This window comes from Carassius gibelio, chromosome A18 (genome assembly GCF_023724105.1).
Source record: "Carassius gibelio isolate Cgi1373 ecotype wild population from Czech Republic chromosome A18, carGib1.2-hapl.c, whole genome shotgun sequence".
Lineage (NCBI taxonomy): Eukaryota > Metazoa > Chordata > Actinopteri > Cypriniformes > Cyprinidae > Carassius > Carassius gibelio.
This window is the reverse complement of record NC_068388.1, coordinates 3,803,185-3,822,422: the sequence shown is the minus strand read 5'-3', so window position 1 is coordinate 3,822,422 and position 19,238 is coordinate 3,803,185. Positions and strand designations below refer to the sequence as shown.

General features: G+C 34.8%; 2 protein-coding genes across 3 annotated transcripts; one reads left to right on the top strand and one right to left on the bottom strand.

Moving 5' to 3' along the window:
* The first annotated feature begins 340 nt into the window (after positions 1 to 340).
* On the top strand, positions 341 to 10,425 carry ddx11 (DEAD/H (Asp-Glu-Ala-Asp/His) box helicase 11). 2 transcript variants are annotated; one of them, XM_052532047.1, is made up of 26 exons: positions 341 to 723; positions 800 to 1,009; positions 1,578 to 1,664; positions 1,853 to 1,989; positions 2,056 to 2,107; positions 2,197 to 2,304; positions 3,043 to 3,130; positions 3,229 to 3,437; positions 3,513 to 3,665; positions 3,749 to 3,795; positions 4,342 to 4,421; positions 4,501 to 4,542; positions 4,646 to 4,713; positions 5,854 to 5,892; positions 5,963 to 6,089; positions 6,166 to 6,294; positions 6,376 to 6,488; positions 6,602 to 6,674; positions 6,766 to 6,869; positions 7,311 to 7,460; positions 7,532 to 7,600; positions 7,706 to 7,806; positions 8,803 to 8,887; positions 8,968 to 9,043; positions 9,230 to 9,384; positions 9,631 to 9,743. In XM_052532047.1, the coding sequence occupies exons 1-26, from the start codon at positions 574 to 576 to the stop codon at positions 9,646 to 9,648; spliced, it is 2,670 nt and encodes an 889-aa protein (XP_052388007.1). In that variant the 5' UTR covers positions 341 to 573; the 3' UTR covers positions 9,649 to 9,743. The 2 variants fall into 2 exon arrangements, with proteins under 2 accessions (XP_052388007.1, XP_052388006.1); XM_052532046.1 differs by lacking the exon at positions 9,631 to 9,743 and adding an exon at positions 10,200 to 10,425 and having other exon boundaries at positions 342 to 723.
* Positions 10,426 to 10,494: 69 nt separating this feature from the next.
* On the bottom strand, positions 10,495 to 18,739 carry LOC127934570 (WASH complex subunit 1). Its single transcript, XM_052532048.1, has 11 exons — positions 18,634 to 18,739; positions 17,845 to 17,985; positions 15,557 to 15,668; positions 15,078 to 15,224; positions 14,099 to 14,235; positions 13,860 to 13,995; positions 13,563 to 13,764; positions 12,977 to 13,147; positions 12,604 to 12,762; positions 11,563 to 11,631; positions 10,495 to 11,480 (listed from the first exon to the last, which is right to left on the bottom strand). Exons 1-11 carry the CDS (start codon positions 18,639 to 18,641, stop codon positions 11,332 to 11,334), a joined length of 1,431 nt encoding a protein of 476 aa, XP_052388008.1. The 5' UTR covers positions 18,642 to 18,739; the 3' UTR covers positions 10,495 to 11,331.
* Between the last annotated feature and the right edge of the window lie 499 nt (positions 18,740 to 19,238).

Genomic DNA, 19,238 nt, shown 5'->3' with positions numbered 1-19,238 from the left:
AATTATAAAAACAAAAAAGACAAAAGCACATACAATTACTTTTACTCATACAAAAAGTATAAAAATAAAAACAAAATTAAAATATGAATAAATACTATAATAGTAGATTAATAGTACTTGTTAATAATTAACAATAAGATAGAAACCATAAAATACAGTAAAACAGAATTATTACAATACAAATATTAAATATAAAAAAGATTTTTAAATAAAAGAACTATAGTTCTTGAAAATCAACAGAAGATTCTAGAAAGGGTGAAAAATCTGGAGTTTCTTTTTTCGGTTTTCATGAAAGATTGACATTTGATCCGGGTCCCTGTCCTGTGTGAAGGTTTCCCTCGCTTTCATTGGCTGAAGCAGAAGACTGGCGCGAGGCACATTCGTTCGAGAAAGTTTACGCTGTCAGAACGAGTTTTTCTTTGATGTTAAATTACATGTGATACAGCCATCTGTGATGTCAATATAATTACACGGGAATAGCGGTAGATATACGGACTTAAGTCATGTTCCGTTAACACTGTGAGGAGTTTTTTTGTCAGTGTGTAACTCGGCCAAATTCAGTTTGTGTGGTGTATGCAGCAGTCTGGCCTGATCATGGAGAGCAAGAGCAGTCGGTTTCCTTTCCCTTTCCAGCCCTATCCCATCCAGGAGAGCTTCATGGAGGCCCTTTACACTGCTCTGGATCAGGGTAAAATCGGTATATTCGAGAGTCCCACAGGCACGGTCAGTCTGCGCTCGAGATCCGTTCATCTCGCTTTCTCAGGTGGATGGTTGAGCTTTCATGTGTTTGATCCTGCAGGGAAAATCTCTGAGTCTTATCTGTGGTGCGCTGACATGGCTGAGAGACTATGAGGAGCAGAAGAAACTGGAGGCTGCTAGACTCCTGGATGGACCGGAGAAGAAGTGTGATGCTGTGAAGGAGGACAGCACCAGCCAAACATCAGAGCCAGACTGGGTGTCTGAGTTTGTGCAGAAGAAAGCAGAGAGAGACATGGTGAACAAGTTAAAGGTATGAGAATTATGTGCCTTTTTTACAGGTCATCAGATCAGGTCATGTGCTTCTAAGAAGGATTTTAAATCTAGGTCCCATCTAGTGTAAGAAAAGTGATGAAAGTGAAAATGTGCAGTGTAAAAATTACAAATAAATTAGAATAAACAAAAATGCAAATAAACTAATAAATAATACATCTAACAGTAGTGAGCAGAAAATTTTTATAATGTAAAAAAAACTATTTTATTAATTTTTTTAAATATAGTTTTTACATAGACAAAATAGCAAATAAATGAAAAATAAACAAATCATTTGTTTAAAAATGTTTAAACACACACACACACACACACAAATAATATAAATAAATATTACATCTAACTGTATAGTACTATAGAAAGTAGATAAATTAAAAATGCAAAGAAAAAAAAGTAAATATTTAACAATTACTATTTAATTTAATTATTTATAAATTGATGGTGATCATTTGCACTAGGATTATCATATATTTATAATATTTATAAAAATTGGAAACCTCTTGTCTTAAGTGGTTTAAAAAAAAATCATGCTTTTTCTCAATTTCATTCAGGATGAAGAGCTGAAACGGAAGAAGCGAGAGGAAAGATTGGAGATGATCCGTCACAATGCCCAGCTCAGATATGCCATGAAGAGAAAAGTGAGTGCATGAACAGTATTATTGATACATGGAAATAAACAAGGTTTTATGATTTAGAAACATATAAAATAAAATTAAAAAGAAAATAAGAAAGAATATTGTTAATATGGATCTGCTATTCCAGGTACTCAGACAGACATTACATTTTAACCAGTAAATTATCAGGTTGCTTATTTTACCTTTAACAGGCCAACGAAGATGATGAGGCTGTAAAATTACTGCAGCTCAGCAGAGAGGGAGCGGAGTCAGAGACATTCAATCCAGAGGAGGAGGGGCTTATTGTAGCAGAATATGAGAGTGATGATGAAGCCACGCCCAAGAGCAGGTATTGATTGTGCACAAGTTTGTGTGTCTTTTCCAGCCTTGATTTCTCACAGGGTTTCCTCCACAGGGTGTGTGATGAGGACGATGATGAAGATCTAGAGGAGGATCACGTCACTAAGGTGCATGTTTAAACTCCCCATCCTGTATTAGTGAACAAGGTGTTTGTGCATGTTTAACAATGTTTTTTTTTTTTTTTTTACATCTTTAGATTTATTACTGTAGCCGAACTCACTCTCAGCTGGCTCAGTTTGTCCACGAGGTGCAGAAGAGTCCATACGGGGCCGCTGTTCGCTTGGTTAACCTGGGCTCCAGACCGGTAAAGATGCCCACAGAGTTGTTATTGGGATTCTTTTATCCCTATTAACACTTTAACAATTATTATACATGTACCATGTAAATGTACCACCGTTTAGATTGTGGTCTTTTAATGTTTCTGAAATAAGACTCTTAGGTTCAACAAGACTGCACTTGTTTAATCAAAAATACAGTAAAAACAGTAATACTGCTTAATATTATTACAGTACAAAAAACTGTTTCATATTGTAATATATTTTAAGATGTCATTTATTCCTGTGGTGCAAAGCTGTATTTTCAGCATCATTCCTCACATGAGTCACATGATCCTTCAGAAATCATTCTGATATGCTGATTTGCTGCTCAAGAAACATGTATTGTTATTATGGATGTTGAAAAAAGTTGAGCTGCTTAATAGTTTCATGGAAGCTTTATAGTTTTATAGAAAGTTTAAAAGAACAGCATTTTCTTGAAATCAATTTAATGCATCCTTGCTGAGTACAAGTATATATCTTACTGAGCCCAAACTTTTGAACAGTATTATATAATAATATAATATTTTATATGATATAAAACAATTTTATAATGAGTGTCCATAACAAGAATTATGCTTTTACGTGTTTTTACATTTTAGATTTGGACTTTTTTTTTGTTTTGTAGCAAATGAGTGCTGCCACAATGCTAGTGCAAATTTAAACAACAAATTCTCATGAATCCCTAAAAGAGCCAATTAGATGAAGTGTCATGTTGTCATTTACAGAACCTGTGCATTAATCCAGAGGTCGTCCGGCTCGGAAACGTCCAAATGATGAACGACCGCTGTTTAGAAATGCAGAAAAACAAACACGGTCAGAAACCCCAACACAATCTCTGCCAATTCTTAAAATGACCCAGTGCTAACATAATGACATGAGCTCGATGGTGAAGGTTTGTCCTCCATCTGCAGAGAAACAAGAGAAGGCGTCAGACTCTGAGACCAAACGTCGGCGCGGCGCTCCCAAGGCAACTTGCCCCTTCTCAGGTTTTGAAAATTTGATGGCGATGAGGGACGAGGTGCTGGTGAAGGTGCGAGACGTGGAGCAGCTCCTGCAGCACGGCCGGGAGACACACACATGTCCTTACTACAGCACACGAATGGCAATACCTGCAGCACAGGTACACACACACCTGATGCAACACGCCCTCGCTCATATACACCCTGTGCATTCAGTCTTTCTCTCTCTTTCTCAGGTGGTGGTGTTGCCGTATCAGTCGCTGCTCCATGCTTCCACCCGTAAAGCGACTGGGATCAAACTAAAGGATCAGATTGTGATTATAGATGAGGCTCATAATCTGACTGACACCATCTCAGCCATACACAGTGCAGAAATCAGTGGAGCACAGGTGCACGGACACACTTACTCACTGATCAGATCTAGCGTAGTCTGATCAGACTAGTTAACTGATGTGTGTTGGTTATGTTTCAGTTCTGCAGGGCTCATTCACAGCTCTCTCAGTACTGTGAGCGCTACAGGTAACACACGTCAAACATTCTGTGCATCTAATTTAGAGGTAAAATTTATTATTTACTCATGATCAAGTTGTTCCAAATTCTTATGACTTTCTTATTCTGTGGAACACAAAAGGAGGACTTTTGCAGAATGTTCACACAATGAAAATAAATCGATCTGATGCTATCAAGTCTCTTGTGCTACCAAAGCTTGTTTTAAAAATGCATTCAAAACAGTAATATTTTGAAATATTATTACAATTTAAAGTAACTATTTTCTGTTGTAATATATTTTTAAATGTCATTTATTCCTGTGACGTAAAGCTGTATTTCCAGCATCATTACTCCAGTCTTCAGTGTCACATGATCATTCAGAAATCATTCTAATATGCTGATTTGCTGCTCAGGAAACATTTCTTATTTTCATTCTGTCAAACTTAAAAAGAGGAAATCAAAAGTTAATTGAAAGTGAAATTTAAGTCTGCTATCTTCTTAAAGTAATGTTTTTAGACATTAGGTCATATTATCATTGGAATTTAATGTAAATATCATTGTGTTTTATGGTTGCAGAAGTCGATTGAAGGCCAAAAATCTGATGTACATTAAACAGATCCTCTTTGTGCTGGAGGGCCTTGTGCGCACACTTGGAGGTCAGCTGTGGGACATTGTTTCATCTTGTTCCATCTCATTTTATCTAGCTGATTTATTGCTGTGGTTTCCTGTTAACAGGTAAAGTGGGTCAGAATCCCAACACTCAGTCCTGCCAACCAGGTAAACAAACACAATCCGCATGCAAAGTTTAGTGTTTTATTTTTTTTTCATGAAGTATATATTTTTTTTAATGTTATTTTGTTTTGTCATTTTTTTTAAACAGGAAGTGAGCTGCTGACTATCAATGACTTCCTATTTAAGGCTCAAGTTGATAACATAAACCTTTTTAAGGTACTTCATGACTTCATATTATTTATATATTATTATATTTATTCATATTTTTAATTTGCTTATATTTTTATTTAATATTTCAGTTGAATTCATTTTGTATTTTTTATTTAATATTATATTAGCTTTAAAACGGATTACTCACATATTTGAACATAGACTTTACAGTGCACGATCCAAACTTACATTTTTATAATTCATGAATGAAAACATTTTGCAACATGATATTGATGTACCATTTACATGGTAATGCAATGTCTGATTTTAAAATGGGTTTTAAAGGATGAATTTTTAGATTTTAAGTTTTCAGTTGATATATAATTTCTGGTGATTTCTAAAATGTGATAGAGAAAAAGGCAATGAAGAAGTCTTTTTAAAAAAAAAAAAAAAAAAAAAAGGTCAGAACTCCTGTTATAATGTAGATTTTTGAGGGTGCACTCTTGTCAAAAATTAATCTATTACTTTTCTTACATAATTCTTTACAAAAAAACATTGGTAAAAATATATTTGGGAGACTTAGACCTTTCCAACGATATATAGTTTGTCAAGATTAGATTCGATTTAATTGTAATATAGTGAAGTAAATGTAGGCGTCCCGTATACGGGACGGGGTGACAGTTAAAGGGTTAATATATTTTTATTTCAGTTTTAGCAATTTTAGTAATTCAACTTAAACATTTCATTTCAGATATCCGCCAGTGCAACATTTCTCATTCTCATTTGTTTTGTTTTTTTCATCTAATATTTGTATTAAATTTAATTTCAGCTTTTTTCAGTTCAAAAAATATATTTTAAAATAGTTTATTTTTGTTGACAATAGCAACACTGCACCAACTTCATTGACTGTTATTATTATTATTTTTTAATTTTTCAGTTAAATTGTTTTAAATTCATAGCTTTAATTACTTTTTTATTTAATTTTTAGTAATTTTAGTACCGTAATTAAACTAAAACTTAATTTATTTCAGACAGCTGCCAATGCAACATTCTCATTTGGGTTTTATATATACAGTTAGTATACATGTTAAAACATGTGTTAGTATTAATTATCATTAAAGTGTATTATTATTATTATGTTTTTTTTTTTTTTTTAATTTGGCATTGGTAGAGTTATTAATATGGATGAATCTTTTTTTTTTGTAGGTTCAGAAATATTTTGAGAAGAGCATGATCAGCCATAAAGTGAGTACGAGAACACACTTATGACTCCATTTTTACAAACACACACTGATGATCCGTGTCCCGTGTGTAGCTGTGTGGGTTTGTGGAGAAATACGAAGGCAGTGGTGTAATCACACACTCGGGATCGAAGAACAAAGAGAACCGTCGCACGGAAGGACTCGGACGCTTCCTGCAGACGCTTCAGAACAAACCTACAGGTACAGTCCGGTCTCAGTCAACATCATCTTCCTGGTTTTACACCGAGCAGCAGTCAGTGTGGATTTGATGTTCTAGATGTCTCAGAGCAGCAGATGGCAGTAGAAGACAAACCAATCATGGCTTCTCCAATGATGCTGGTTGAAAGTTTCCTGTTTGCCCTCACTAACGCCAACAAAGATGGACGAGTCATGATACAAAGGCAGGGTTAGTGAGTATCCGATCGCATGCACAGAGATGAACACATGAAACTGTCCTCTCACACATCATTCTCCTTTCTTCCTCCAGAATGTCTTTCGCAGAGCAGTCTGAAGTTTCTCTTGCTAAACGCCGCAGTTCACTTTGCACAGATCGTCCAGGAGTGCAGGGCCGTGATCATCGCCGGGGGAACCATGCAGCCCGTCAGCTCACACACACACACACACACACATAGCTGTCTCAGTTACATAACCTTAAACGGACATATTAAAGACTTTCAGAGTTTAGAAGACTGATTTATGTTAATGCTTTGCAGGTTGCTGATTTTAAAGAGCAGCTTCTATTTTCCGCCGGGGTCACAGAAGACCGTATTTTAGAGTTCTCATGTGGTGAGTTTACATTATTGTGCACATTTCTTCTTGCAGTTCATCTTTTCCAGTGTTGCTGATTATGTGTGTTACTCTTGCATAATGGCTTCAGGTCATGTCATACCCCCTGAGAACATCCTACCCATAGTCCTTTGCGCCGGCCCCTCAGGACAACAGTTGGAGTTCACTTTTCAAACTAGAGACACGCCACAGATGGTAAAACTACCACAGTTGGTTGCATGCAAACACAACATTATGGCCACAAAGTATCATCAGTAAAAAGTCTTAACTTGTCATTAAAAGGCCTTAAAAGTTCTTAAATAGGAGCAGTATGTCTTAAATTCATAGTCATGGCATTAAATGAATATCTTTATCAATATTTTTGTCCTGTTTTCCAGTACAAATATATAAACATCTTTAAAACAAGAAACAAAATGCAAAATGAAGATATAACGTCAAGCTGAAATCGAAAAGAGTGATTCTAAGTTGTAATAATATTTCACAATATTACTGTTTTTAATGTATATTTGATCAAAAAAATGCAGTCTTGGTGAGCACAAGAGACTTCTTTCAAAAAATATAGAGTACAATGGCAAACAAATGTAAATAACCCCAAAATCTGTTCTGCCTGATCTTCGTACCCGTTCTCTATATCAGATGGAGGAGACGGGTCGTGTTCTCTCAAACCTTTGCAACATAGTGCCGGGGGGCGTGGTCTGTTTCTTCCCCTCCTACGAATATGAGAAGAGGATTCTGGGACACTGGGAGAGCACTGGCGTCCTTCAGCGGCTCCAGTCTAAGAAGAAGGTACACAAACGCTGCTACTATCATGCCAAGTCGGTTTATACTCAAATTAAGGTGCTCTTTGTGTGTTTCAGATTTTCCAGGAGCCGAAAAAAGCCAGTCAGGTTGAGCAAGTGCTCAGTGACTATTCCAAGTGTATACAGGTGTGTTCGTGTGTGAATAATACACTACTAAAAAGTGAATTAGCTCAGGTCAGGCTGTTTAAAGCTACAGTTAATGACGTGTTATGGTTTGTTATGTCAATGCAGCGCTGCATTAATGCCGGAAGTGGCCAGACAGGGGCGCTGCTATTCTCTGTAGTGGGAGGGAAAATGAGTGAAGGAATCAACTTCTCTGATGACCTGGGCAGGTAAAAGAATAGCATGCCAAACTATTTTTGCAGTATGCATAAATACCCCAAAATGTGCCATGTACAATGAAGCACCCTACGACATGACAACAATATAGGATGTTTCATTGCATATACAATATAGCATACATTACTATTATGTCCATTAATTGAAACTAACACTATTTAAAAATATAAACTGATACTCATTTCATTTAGTTATTTAAAAATGATCTTGAGTGGTTGGAACATTTGCTTTTTTTTTTGTTTGTTGAAGTTGAAGTACTAAAATGACTAAAACTAAAATAAAGATCATACCTGAACTAAAACTAAAATAAAAAATACATCTACAAAAAAAAAAAAAAAATGGTAACACTTTACCATAAGGTTCATTAGTTAACAATCCTTAGGTTAACGTGAACTAAGAATGAACAATACTTCTACAGTATTCATCTTAATGTTAATTTCAACCTTTTTCTAATGCATTATTAAAATCAAAAGTTGTGCTTGTTAACATTAGATAATGCACTGTGAATTAAGTGAACAACTGCATTTTCATTAACATTAACAAAGATGAATAAATACTGTAAAAACTGTATTGTTGTTTGTCACAATAATTGAAACTTATTGTAAAGTGTTACCAAAAAACCCAACAAAATGACTAAGACTTAAACCAAGATACAAATTGAAAATTGTAATTTATTAATTCATAATATTATAATGATACTAACATTTTAAAATGTAGCTTTTTTTTTCAATTATTTGCAAAGGCAGCTTTTTCAATGTCTGTTTAAGTTTTAAATACTTTAATGAAAACAAACTAGAATGGGAAAAACATGAAAAACAACTAAAACTTAAATCTATGGAAAATATAAAACTACTACAAATATAACTAAATACTATATTATACTAAAATAATGCTTAATGAATACTGCTTCACTTTCTGTTATTTAAATCTTTCGTGTATTCTGCACAGCATGTAAAAGGGTATTATTTTGCATGTGTGTTTTTGTTTAGATGTATCGTTATGGTTGGAATGCCGTATCCCAACATAAAGTCTCCAGAGCTGCAGGAGAAGATGTCTTACCTGGACAAACACATGGTGAGACTAACTACAGGATGGTGCATATGGGAACTTACAGGACAAATCTGCCGTTTCTAACTCTCTCCCATCTGTTTCAGCCACACATTGGTGGTAAAAGTCCTGGGAAGGCACTGATTGAGAATCTGTGCATGAAAGCTGTCAATCAATCTATTGGTAGGTGGAGCCTGCACTTCTGTAATTCAGTGCTGTGCTTAACAGATGCAGATTGTTTGATTTTAGAATAGCATAATAGCATATATGTAAGACTAGTATGCAGTCAGCTTTCACAGTCTTTGAGATGTGTAATAGTGGAGTAAATCTCAGTTTCTCACTTTGTTTTGGCCTGTTCACTTCACACAGGTCGTGCGATCCGTCATCGTGGTGATTATGCATGTATTGTGCTCTGTGACCACCGGTACGCCCGATCAGGCACGCTGCAGAAACTTCCAGAATGGATTCGATCCAGCACGCACACGCACACAACATTTGGTCCCGCCTTCGCCAGCATCAGGAGGGTAAGCGTACTGTGCTGTATGAATTATATACTGCCTATTTAGTTTTTTTTAATTGCACAAGAAACAACATGCGACACTTTTAAACGACTGGTCAAATGATTTTTTATGTTGCATGTTTATACAGCAAATGTCCCGTTATTACCTCAGAAATTAATATTTAGCATTTTCAATCCAGTTTTTGTTCAAATGTCTTAATATTTGTAAAAAGTAAATACGATTTAAAATTGCAGTTGATATCACTTACAGCTCATTCAGTGGAAATGAAAGGTCAAGTCAAGCACATTGCATTGTGGGATACCAGTGCTCTGTAGTTAATCCAGGAATTCTATGCATAATATGTACATTATGCATCAAGGATGGGATATTTTCCATATTTAAATGGGTTTTCATTTTTTTTATTTTATATATGGATTTTTGTATTTTGTAAATTGTTTTCCTTGAAAATAAACAACATTTGAAATCAAACAAATAAAGATGGACATTTTTTTCTTGTACAATAAATGTTTTAAATTATGATCATAATGCAGTCTACATTGAAAATGTTTTTTTTTTTTTTTTTTTTCTATCTTCATCGGATCACTTGCCTGATGCATTCAGCTTCATTTCTAACATAATAGACAGAATGTCATTATGATTGACAGGAGCATGTGAAGTGTGAATGAGAGCTCATGTGCGTGTCTTTTAATGAGACAGACGTTCTCCAGCTGTGCTCTCTGTAAGCAGGTCTGTTCTAATGACAGGAAGTGAAGGATGACAGGATGAGGATGATTTATTAGCCATATGCTCCCGGTCTGATCCTGTATTTGATTCCGCAGTTTTTCCTGGAGAAGCGACAGAGACCGCCGCTCTGAGGCCATCGACTCAACAGGGCTGTGTACAAATACTACAGTGTGTCCTGCATTATGGATGTCTGTCTGAATACTCTGGCCTTGTGAATTATTGAAGAAGAGTTCTGCTGCCTCTGTCCTCGTGTTCTGTGTTTCAGCATCTGTTTTTGGTTCAGTTGTTGACTTTTATTAAATTAAAGCTGATTGTTTACAAGATGATTGGTTTCTGTGTGTTTAATCTAAAATGTGAAGCCAAAAGACTCGCTCAGATGGGCTACAACAATCATAGTAGATTAGAGTTTATTGACTATACTGAAGCTACTAATAGCAGAGATGTTTTAGAGCATGTAAAACACAATATTAAAAAAATACAGAATTTTTACATTCTTTTCTTCCTTAATGGAACATTAGTTATTTCACCATCAACTTGTCACATTATTTTGAATGTGCAGCGAGTACTGAAAATTGTTCATTAAAAAATGCAATTCATTATTAAATCAACATAACCATAATGTGTGTTTAAAGTAACATCAACCAATTGCTCATGTGAATGAGATGACATCAGATGAAAAGGAAAGTCATTTAGCTACAACATTTTGGAAGATTACAAAGATGCATCTTGATATTTTTGATAAATCATACATAAATGATCTGAGTGTGCAGTTAGATGAAGCTCAATCATTTAACATTTGAAAGCCAAGAACCTAAGACAGTCAGAAATAATAGTATTATTTATTAATAATGTAATGTTTTGTTGTTCTTTAAAATAAATTATACTTATTTATTTTTTATTTTACAATATAATACTATTATTGTAGTATTATTATATAACATATATTATATTATAAAAATATTTATTACATTTGCTTGAAAGATTGCATTTTCAAAATTTTTGAAATAATTTGCACTAATTTGCGTTGACTTTAATAATATAATCTTCCAGACTATAAAGGGTTTAATGACATATAGAACACATCCTCTTACACTTTTGTTAATTCACTGACCTTCAGGATACAAAACAAGAGAGCAGACGTCTCACTCGACACTATCTCCAGACGCCGTCTATGAGGATTTCAACTCTCCAGTCTTGAGTTTCGCACTCAACTCTGATTCACAATGGTTACGCCTCCCAATCACCTTCATCGTCTGCAGTGGGTTGCTGTGGCGCTGGAAGGGGCGGGATCACATCTGACATCCTGGCGAACGCGCCATTGGAGTTGGCAGGAGCTTCGGATGAGTCTCCGCCCGCTGGGCCCTTGCCAGAAATCCCTGTCAAATATTCAAAATGAAAAATGCATCAGGTAGGAACAAAACACGGAGACTGAGGCTAAAACCAAGGTTTCAAATGCACCTTTCCTGCGCATGGCCAATTTATTGAAGAGGTCAGACATCAGGTCTCCACCGCTCACCGCTGCCCCAACTGGAAAAAACACAACTGTTAGGTCATGCAACGAGAAAAATTACTATTTTGTTGTTTAATGAATGATAACCTACAAGGATGCAATAAATGTATCAAAAGTGAATGTGCAATGTTACTAAAGATGCTAATGATCAATTAATCCTGAAAGAAATGTATCTTGAGCATCAAATCAGAATATTAGATCGACTTCTGAAGGATCACATGACACTGAAGACTGGAGTAATGATGCTGAAAATACAGCTTTATCATCGCAGGAATAAAATACATTTTGTAATAATATAATTTTTCAGTATTTTGGATCAATGGTCTTTGTCATTTTCTGCAGCAAACATATATATGCATATTTCAGGAGAATATCAAGTAGCAAAGATTATTACATTGCACTGGTTCAAATCTTAAGTGTGGCACCTCCTCCCAAGTCCTAAATCATTAGAAATCACCTCTCAGAGTCGACAAATTCAAAAGACCACAAAGTTTATCCATCAGTAATAAATCAATGAAGAATCTGAAATATCCGAGACTTTGTGAGTCCAGAGCCAGTCGATTTCAGAGCAAATGTCAAGCAGATTTAAAAAGGCTTAACCGCAGATTTAATGAAAGTTAATTTCTCTTTTGACCTTTCCAAATACCACAGCGCTCGTCCTTATATCAGCGATACTGGAACACAATGAATTCCGCTTGCTTTAAAAATGAATCCTCTTGTACACTTAATATGCTCACCTTGCAAACTAACTGCATGAACAGTTTTACATATATTCTGAATGGTTGCCAGGGTGTACCTATGTGGTTACTAGGATGTTGCTTACTGGTCCAAGGTCTCTACATATAGCTTGGCTTTTTTAATGCTACCATTAGCAAACACTACTAACAAGTTTCTTACCCTGATAACAGTTTGGCTAATGTTAACACCCTCTAATTGACCCTGTTTGGCAGAATGCTTTCAGAAGAGTGTAAACACTGCTGGCACCTGACCTTGAACTTGCTCCTTCTGTTTCTTCTTCTCCATCTTCCGCTCTTTTACATTGCGGAGGTTGGCTTTGCCGATACCGCCGGCGTTTCGGATCGACTCCAGCAGACTGGCTCGGCCGTCTGACGGCTGTAAAACTTCAGTAGGGGCGCCCTTCACCATACCTGATACACACGAACACAAAAGACAGTGGTTAAAATAGATAACGATTATTATACAGTATTACTGTTTTTAATGTATTTTTGACTAAATAAATGCAACCTTGGTGAGACTTAGCAACCACCAGCCTAATGTTAGTGTATATGGACAAAAAAAGATTTTTGAACACTCAGCCATCGCTAAAAACACTGTCGATAATTCTGAAAATGAATCTTTTACCTGTGGGAGGGACTTGACTTGTCGTGGCATCAGTGCTGTCTGCTGTGATAGGTGGAGGTGGAGGCGGAGGGGGCGGAGCTGGAGTTCCAGGGGGCGGGATTGATACGTGAGTTGGCTCCGGTGGAGGAGGAGGTGGCAGAAGGGGCGGAGCCTCAAGCCTAAAATGAGAGTCTTAAAAACAACCAACGCTTAAATAATAACAAAGTCAAACGATTAATCATGATTAAATCGTATCTAAAATAAAAGTAGCATGTATATATTTCAGAAAAATATGTTATGTTTATATATTAAATATATTTATTTATAATATAAATTGTATGAATATAAACGTAAATATTTTCAAAATATATACTATATGTGTATATACATAATAAATATAAACAGAACACACATATATTATGCAAACAAAACTTATTTTGTATGCGGTTTGACAGCATTAGTAATTACATGTATTTTTATATTTTTAAAAATTATATATAATTTTAATAAAAAACATTTTTTTTTAGTTGAATTACATCACGATATATTTTTCCAAATTACATAATTATAAATTAATTTCTCAAAAAATAATAAATAATGATCCCACCGCTAGATTCATCGTGCTCTGTGCCAAACGATGGTAGTTCAGGGATGCTGTTGCTGGCAGGAACAGATGGTGCGAACCCTGGGCCGAGGTCAGCGCTGTACATGAGGTCATCAGCGATGCCAGGTAAGTCAGGCAGGTAAGACGGCACGTCGATCTCAGGCACTTGCCCCAGGTCTGGCACATAGAAATAATTCTCTGCAGTCTGAGAAGAAAGCATATAGAAATACACGTAATCAGCTGAGCTTGCGTCCTGTTTTCAGTGCATCACGTCGTTATAGATGTGACTGAACAGCTCACCTGTCTCTCTAGTTGCTCTCTCTTGGTGATCGACAGTGGCGCATCAAACGGTTTATCTTCCTTTTCCGTCTCTAACGTGGTGTGTGTTTTAGTCACGGCGCCCGCCAGAGGGTCAAGAAACACATATTTCTTATAGCTGAAAATACACAAACACACACAGCGATGATTATACGAGCGTTAATAAGGTTGCAACAGCAGCGCAGCATTCAGTCAGTATGTGTAGGAGTTTGGATACTCACAGGTTCTCTGTTGTGTTGAACAGCAATAAGGAGCTGACTGAGTTGACATTTCTCGGCAGACTTCCCAAACCCTCCTCTGTCTCATCCTCAGAGCGCTTCTTAGTGTTGACGCATACTGGCAAATACATCAGCTTCTCCTATGAAACACATTTGTGGGTCATTTCAGTAAATATTTGTAACATAAATTTGAAACTACAAAGGACTTCTTATAAAAAGAATTTGATGCTGATAGTTTCACAAATATCCACAATTTATAATAGTTAAGTGCTTGTGTGGCTGATAAAATCCAATGGCATTTTTTTTTTTTTTACTTGGATGAAGCAAATATGTAAAGCATATAACATAACAATGAAAAGCAACCTGCCAATGGTTTATCAAAATGAAATTTAAGATATGACATTAAACATTTTTAAATAACATTTTAAAAAGATAAAAAAATTATTATAAAATTTATTTAAAATTGTTACAATTTTATTTTAATTAAATAAACAGTTAAGTAAATTAAACAGTTTTAAATAATTTAAAAGATTTAAATTTTTCAATAGAAAATGATGTAGTAATTATTTTAACTGCATTTATTCCTTCATTTTATTTGTAAGTGACACTTTCAGTCTTCCACAAAATCATGGTAACAGAGTTGATATTGTAACATTACCATGATTTTTGGAAATAAAACGGAAATAAATCACTTTTTAATAGACAAATTAATAGACATATTTAAAAAAAAAAAATTAATTAATGTTTGAAATGTTGTTAAATAAAAAAATTAAATAAGCCAAATAAAATAAAAAGAGGAGAGAATCCTGCATCTGTAGTGGAAGAGCTGTCTTCTTCCTCTCATTATGTGTGATTTTTTTTCTTTCTCACTTTCTCTCATTATGAATTTTTTAACAAAATATGAGCCATATACACTTAAAAGTGAACAGAAAAGAAAGTATGAGGATAAGGAGCTGAAAGGCAGATGACTAAATTTGTTCACCTGTGGGGTCTTTTCATCCAGTGGGCGGAGTTTGCTCTGAACTTTAAAGCGAGGCCGCTTTTGGGAGGCGGGATCTACTGCACCTGTAAAGATAGACGAATAATCCTGCAGTTTTTCTGGAGCGGGGTATTTGGCACTGGAGAACACCTACACAAACACATCAGACATATAACCACGTTATCCGTACTGTGCAATAATTATTCATTAGTCATTTAGTTGGTGCTTTAATCCAAAGTGACTTACAGTACAATTATTATAAGAACAACATTTCAGCAGTTCAAACAGTAGAGCAGTACAAATCTCAATAATAAAGTGCATTTATTGTTTTTTGTTTGTTTTTTAGTCAAAATACGACCCAGACATTTTAACCATTAGCTTATGCCCACCCTACAACTCCAAATATATGTTGCAGAAATTGTATCTCTTCTACACTGTGTGACTGACTGTGAGATTCTCTGTGTCTGAATCATCTGCATCACCTTTGTGGCTTTCTTGCTTCCTTTGATCTTCTGGACTCTGGCCTGAGCCAGTTTGATCCGGTCTGTGACAGACTGAAGGTGTACACGGTTCTTCTCCACGCTCTGAGACACCCTGTCAAAACCAGACCAAGTCAAACTATAGCAGCAGAATACAGGTGAACACAGTTAGATAATAACTTCACAAAAGTGTAATTCAGTAAAAAATTCAGGTCTTTCTCAACTAATTTGTTGGTGATTGAAACCGTTTCATAATGAATCCTGTTTAAAGCAGTATGTTTGACTAATTTTGACATCCTCAACATTGACAATTTAATCTTCAAAAAAAACTAAACAATTAAACATTACATTTCAAGATTTCTAAATTAAGTCTATGTTAATACTGCATTAAGTAATTTAATTTAGAAATTTTGTGTTTCATTTGCTATGAGCAATAAGTGGATAAAAAATTATTTCATTTTTTATAAAAAAAAGATTTTATTTCATATAAATACTGTTCTTTTTATATTTCTATTTAAAGAATCCTGAAAAATGCATACTGGTTTCCACAAACTATGATCATGTGACACTGAAGACTGGAGTAATGAGGCTGCAAATTCAGCTTTGCTTCACAGGAATAAATAAAATTTTAAACTATATTCAAATAGAAAATAGTTATTTTAAATTGTAATAATATTTCACAATTTTACAGTTTTTACCGTATTTTTCTTTTTTTATATATATATATATATATATATATATATATATATATATATATATATATATATATATATATAAAATAAATGCAACCTTGGTGAGCATAAGCGACTTCTTACAAAAACATCCTCCAAACATCATGCTGAACAATGGTGTACTGCAGCACATTAATAGCAGATGGAACAGCAAGTATACTGTGACCTTGGTGGCTCTACGTCAATGCCATTTGCTTGGCTGGATATTATAATGTCTTTTTATTATACCTATTGTAAGCCAGTCAGTGTTTACCAGCCACATATCTCCTTTGTTTGTCCATTCTACACTGTTTCTGTGGACAAACATTACAAACAGGAAAAAAGATCCCTTGATTACAGGAGGCAGCTACAGTACGCCAGCCTGAAAACATCAACTAAATGCAGCGGGAATGAGAGCGTAATTGTGCATGTGTACAGTCCTATCATCACTTCTGAGTCAGTGTAGCCTATGGCACTACACGCTGTCTGAAAAGACCCTCTATTAGAAATAAGGGAAAATGACAGAAGAATGACTAAAAGAGAAGGGGGGGGAAGGAGAGGCTTAATGGAGCTGACCTAGAAACGCACTGCTTCACCACACACACACACACACACTCAAATATGTTCCCTGGACCCCTACATGCCATGTTGTCATGGTAACACTGTGGATGGTTTTTGAGCCTGTTCAGCTGGAATTAGCAATTTTGAGCACTCACTCCCTCACAACTGCATCTCATGGAAAACACACACCTTTTATTGTGTTTCTCTCCTTTGTTATTTTGAAACGGTCTAACCATGCTCTCTCCATCAGAAGCCAGGTGCAACAATATGGAAGGCCCAGGGTTTTTGGGCCAGTGGACAGAGCTGTCACTTACCTTATACACACACCTTGTTGACTGCATCTTATGTTTGTTGATCATGTGCATGTGTTTTTATGCCTTGCACGAAGAAATATTTACTATGTGTTATTCAATAAAATTTTGTCAATTGATAAGATTTATAATATTTTAAAAGTACTATATGCTCATCAAGGCTGCATTTATTTGATAAAAAATACAGTAAAAACAGTAATATTAGTAGAATTTTAAATACCTGTTTTTTATTTTAATGTATTTGAATATTTTAATATTTGTCTGTGATCCAAAGCCGGATTTTCAGCATCATTACCCCAGTAACTCCAGTAGAGTCACATGATCCTTCAGAAATCATTTTAATATACGGATTTGCTTAAGAACCATTTATTGGAATAGAAAGTTTGAATGCTTTTATCTGAAACAGAAATCATTTCTAACATTATAAATATTTTACTGTTGGTTTTGATCAATCTAATGCATCTTTGCTGACTTAAATTTTTAATTTAAATTTTTTATAGTTGTATTATTTTATAATATATATATATATATATATATATATATATATATATATATATATATATAAATAAATTATAAAAAAGCAGTAGTGTATATATACTAGTATATATAATAATTTTTTTTAAACATTTTTTATTTAACATGAAATAATATTTTTTTTTTATAGTGAATATTTGTTTGGTAAAGAACCTAAGAATAAGTGTGTGTTTACCTAGAAAAGATGTCTGTTGATATCATCTCCAGGTACTGTAACGCATCAGTGATCTGATGCACAGCCTCTTCTCTCCTCAGATCCGGCTGGATGAGCGGGACAGAGTACACCTGTCCCTCCAGGTAACGTTTCTGAATCATCCTACACGCATACACCAACACAAACCAAAGAATCATTCAATCAGCATAAGTAAATTAAAAATAATTTTCAATTATCTAGTGTTAGCATTTGCCAAGGTAATATATAAACTCATAATATAACACTCAAATACTCTGCATACTGAAGTTGTCAACACACATAACGTTACTGTTTATAATGCATTGAACAGTGTATGAAAATGAAAATTTCGTATCCTTTGGAACAAGCCTCTCTAGTCAAGGTATCTACGGTATACTTGGATCCAATCTAGAGACTCTGATCTAATACAGAAACATGGCAACTAAAGTGTTTAAACAGAGGTTTTTAAACCTAAACAGAGGCTTAACCGAATGACAGTCACATGATGACTCGCACATGGATTCGGATAAAGCTGAATTAACACTGTTGTGCTGTGTGTCGCAATGCAAACCCTTTAATAAGAGAGTATAATAATAATAATATGACAGTTATCTGAAACAAACTAACGTTAGCGGATTAAGACACGTATTATGATTTGATATAACGTTAGTCTACACGACGAGTTCCTCCTTCTATCTCCGATGGAGAAAACACAGCGGCCAGAAGCTCAAATGGATGATTATTAATATATCTATGAAATATCGCAATGAAAACAGAAAGGAAACATTTTACCTGACCATTTATATGTCAAAAGCACAAACGTTTATATGATCGAAGGCGCTCAGACGTTCAGGATCAAAACTTCCGCACTCTCAGATCACGTGACTCCTAACGTCGGCGCGCAACAACAGTAAAAAATTAAATTAAAATTAATAAAATAAAATAATACAACATAAATGTTTAGTAATATTAATGAATTATTTAAATATAAATTCATATGAATAATAAATTATTAATATTAATAAAATGTTTAATGTATCAAAATGCTAAAATAACTCGTGATTGAGACATGATGACACTTTTGAGCATCTGTTTAATAATTTTGTTATTATGATTTAATTTGTATTATTTGTATGTGTTATAACTGTTGTTGTAGTAGTTGTTGTTCTAAAATCACTTATCATTATGTATACATTTGTTTAGGTCGCAAGAATATCCAGCTTTCATAAGTAATTTGTCTTTGTATAATCCGTGTAGGCTATATACGAAAGCGTTTTGATCAGATTTGTTGGTATAGTGAACCATTCCCATCATTAACTTTATGATTTTTGCCTCGTTTTTTCTATTATTATTATTTCTTGTTATTATTGACGCTTTGGCGAAACAGTCATACTAAT

What these genes read in the sequence shown, in the direction of transcription:
- LOC127934570 (XM_052532048.1), bottom strand. An exon ending in TCAACAGACATCTTTTCTAG is followed by an intron (nt 15,669 to 17,844) that starts GTAAACACACAC and finishes TGGTTTTGACAG; the next exon opens with GGTGTCTCAGAGCGTGGAGA. An exon ending in TGGATGAAAAGACCCCACAG is followed by an intron (nt 14,236 to 15,077) that starts GTGAACAAATTT and finishes TGTGTTTCATAG; the next exon opens with GAGAAGCTGATGTATTTGCC.
- ddx11 (XM_052532046.1), top strand. Translation starts at nt 574, where the DNA reads ATGCAGCAGTCTGGCCTGATCATGGAGAGCAAGAGCAGTCGGTTTCCT. An exon ending in AGGAGGATCACGTCACTAAG is followed by an intron (nt 2,108 to 2,196) that starts GTGCATGTTTAA and finishes TTACATCTTTAG; the next exon opens with ATTTATTACTGTAGCCGAAC. An exon ending in AATGCAGAAAAACAAACACG is followed by an intron (nt 3,131 to 3,228) that starts GTCAGAAACCCC and finishes CTCCATCTGCAG; the next exon opens with AGAAACAAGAGAAGGCGTCA.